The sequence below is a fragment of the Drosophila mauritiana genome, chromosome 2L, assembly GCF_004382145.1.
Source record: "Drosophila mauritiana strain mau12 chromosome 2L, ASM438214v1, whole genome shotgun sequence".
Taxonomy (NCBI): Eukaryota; Metazoa; Arthropoda; class Insecta; order Diptera; family Drosophilidae; genus Drosophila; species Drosophila mauritiana.
The window spans coordinates 19,978,674-19,980,635 of NC_046667.1; the positions used below are offsets into that span (position 1 = coordinate 19,978,674).

Consider the following 1,962-nt stretch of genomic DNA (forward strand, 5'->3'; position numbering starts at 1 on the left):
CTAACACACACTCATAAAGACCGAGACACGAAATGCATGAAATTTTGCGCCGTAAATCGTTAAAATGGTTTTATTTAAGTAAATATGCAAAAATCCTTTTGTTAGACTCACAGCATTATGTCCGGGGTCAGAACTTGATACGTTAATATCCGGAATTTAATTTGAAAATTTAACAATCTACGTAAAAGCGAGATACGAATGGAGAGAAGGTAAGCATGAATGTACTTTATTTTACGGCTTTTTTGGTTTGGGTGCATATGTCGCATACGAAATCTTACATGTCCGTTTGTAGGGAGTGAGGTGGGAATGAATAAAGTGCCGTGAATAATGCCTTATTCATGCAAATTATTGCCACTATTTGGGAAAGCAAACTAGAAAACCGTATATCAAACCTATGGTAAATATATGTTGATGCAATTGTTAAGCAAATGGCAGTCAAAGCGACTAGAATAATTACCATAAATGCAAAATTTCTTATGAGCCTTAACATAGTTGTAGATTTTATAGTATTTACTTTAAATTAATTTTAATGAATTACGGAATCTTAAAGAAATAGGTATGCTTCTAATCCCCTTAACCTTAATACCTACACTTTTTCGTTGACATTTTTAAGCAAAAGTTAGCGAAAGCCGTTTGACCTTTGTCCTCGGTTCGCTTGAATCGCGGGGTCCAAAACCTTTTTAAACAGTTGCGAAACTCCTCCAGGTCATTGTTATGGCAACTTCTTCCATCCAATAGCTTTGCAATTTTCTTGCCAACTTAGAAACTTCAGCTGCGGCAAAGGCTTTTCTACTAACTAGCTGCTCTGCGGGTGGAAATCGGGCGCGCGTGGTGGGTGGGTAGGTGGCTGGCAAAGGCCACTCTGGGGGAGGAAAATTCTGGGGGGAGGCTCGGAAACTAGAACTGAGACGTCTCTCCTGGCTGGCTAAACCCAAACGCACTTAACACTTGCCACTGAGTTTTGCGTAACTTTTGCGCCCGGAATCCGGCAAACTACTTTCATACCTGAGCAGGGGGAATAAAATCTACTTCAGTGCGTCACGTAGGCGCTTCAAAGTTTTCATTTTTGCAAAATTTACGATTTAACGTTAAAGTGGAGCAAAACAAAAAAAGCCTTATATACTCGCTAGTACATATACGTATGTACTACTTAAAAGAATGGAAACTTTGAACACGACCAAAATCCCACTAAGTAAGTGTACGCCCAGTTCAGTTCGGTTTGGGTACCGGGAATATCCTCCGAGCTTCCAGGATAGCCCGGGTCCTCCATGCTCTCCATGTTCTCCTGGCTCTCCGACAGGGTTCAGCTGCACGTACTTTGGATTTTGTTGCGTCTCCTTCTTTATTGCACTTAAGATTTACTCATCAGCAGGTGTGCCCGTGCCTGGGTGGCTTCCACCTTTCGGTTTCCAGCCCCGAAACCGGAATCTACGATTGAATTTCAGACAGTATACGGCATCCTGGCACCCAACCACCCAAACCACCATCCGGCGACCAAGGAAAACGCAAAGGCTTTTGCAATTTTTATGTGCAATTTTTTACATGGGAACCAAAGGCGGTACGAAGTGTCGCTTGTGGCTCGTTAAGGTTAAGGGGTGGAAGGTGTTTTTTTTCCTATTTTTTTTGGGTGGTGAGGGCTAGCTGTTGGGCTGCCACTGATAACCGAGGAGTGGATTAGTCTTTGGATATCATTTGCAGCGTGTTTGTAGTACCCATTTCAAAAAGATTCACGATATGTGAAATTTTACAATTCATATTTTCCTTAAAGTATTTCCATTATAATAAAAAATACATATTTAGTGTCCTTTTTATAACTTCAAACGATCATCAATAATCAACACTAAAACACACAAGTGGAAAGTGAAATAGGGCCTATGCCCCACGTTGGGCGCCATAAATGTTGTCACAGTACAACAACGCTATAATCTTTAAACAAAAGAAGTTATTTAAAAGCATTTAGTT

At 40.7% G+C, this 1,962-nt stretch overlaps 1 protein-coding gene across 1 annotated transcript; it reads left to right on the forward strand.

Moving 5' to 3' along the window:
• Positions 1–1,158: 1,158 nt before the first annotated feature.
• LOC117137625 lies at positions 1,159–1,641 on the forward strand. Its single transcript, XM_033299157.1, is given in 3 exon segments — positions 1,159–1,313; positions 1,370–1,462; positions 1,464–1,641. Coding segments are annotated over 3 exon segments (426 nt in total).
• The last annotated feature ends 321 nt before the right edge of the window (positions 1,642–1,962 follow it).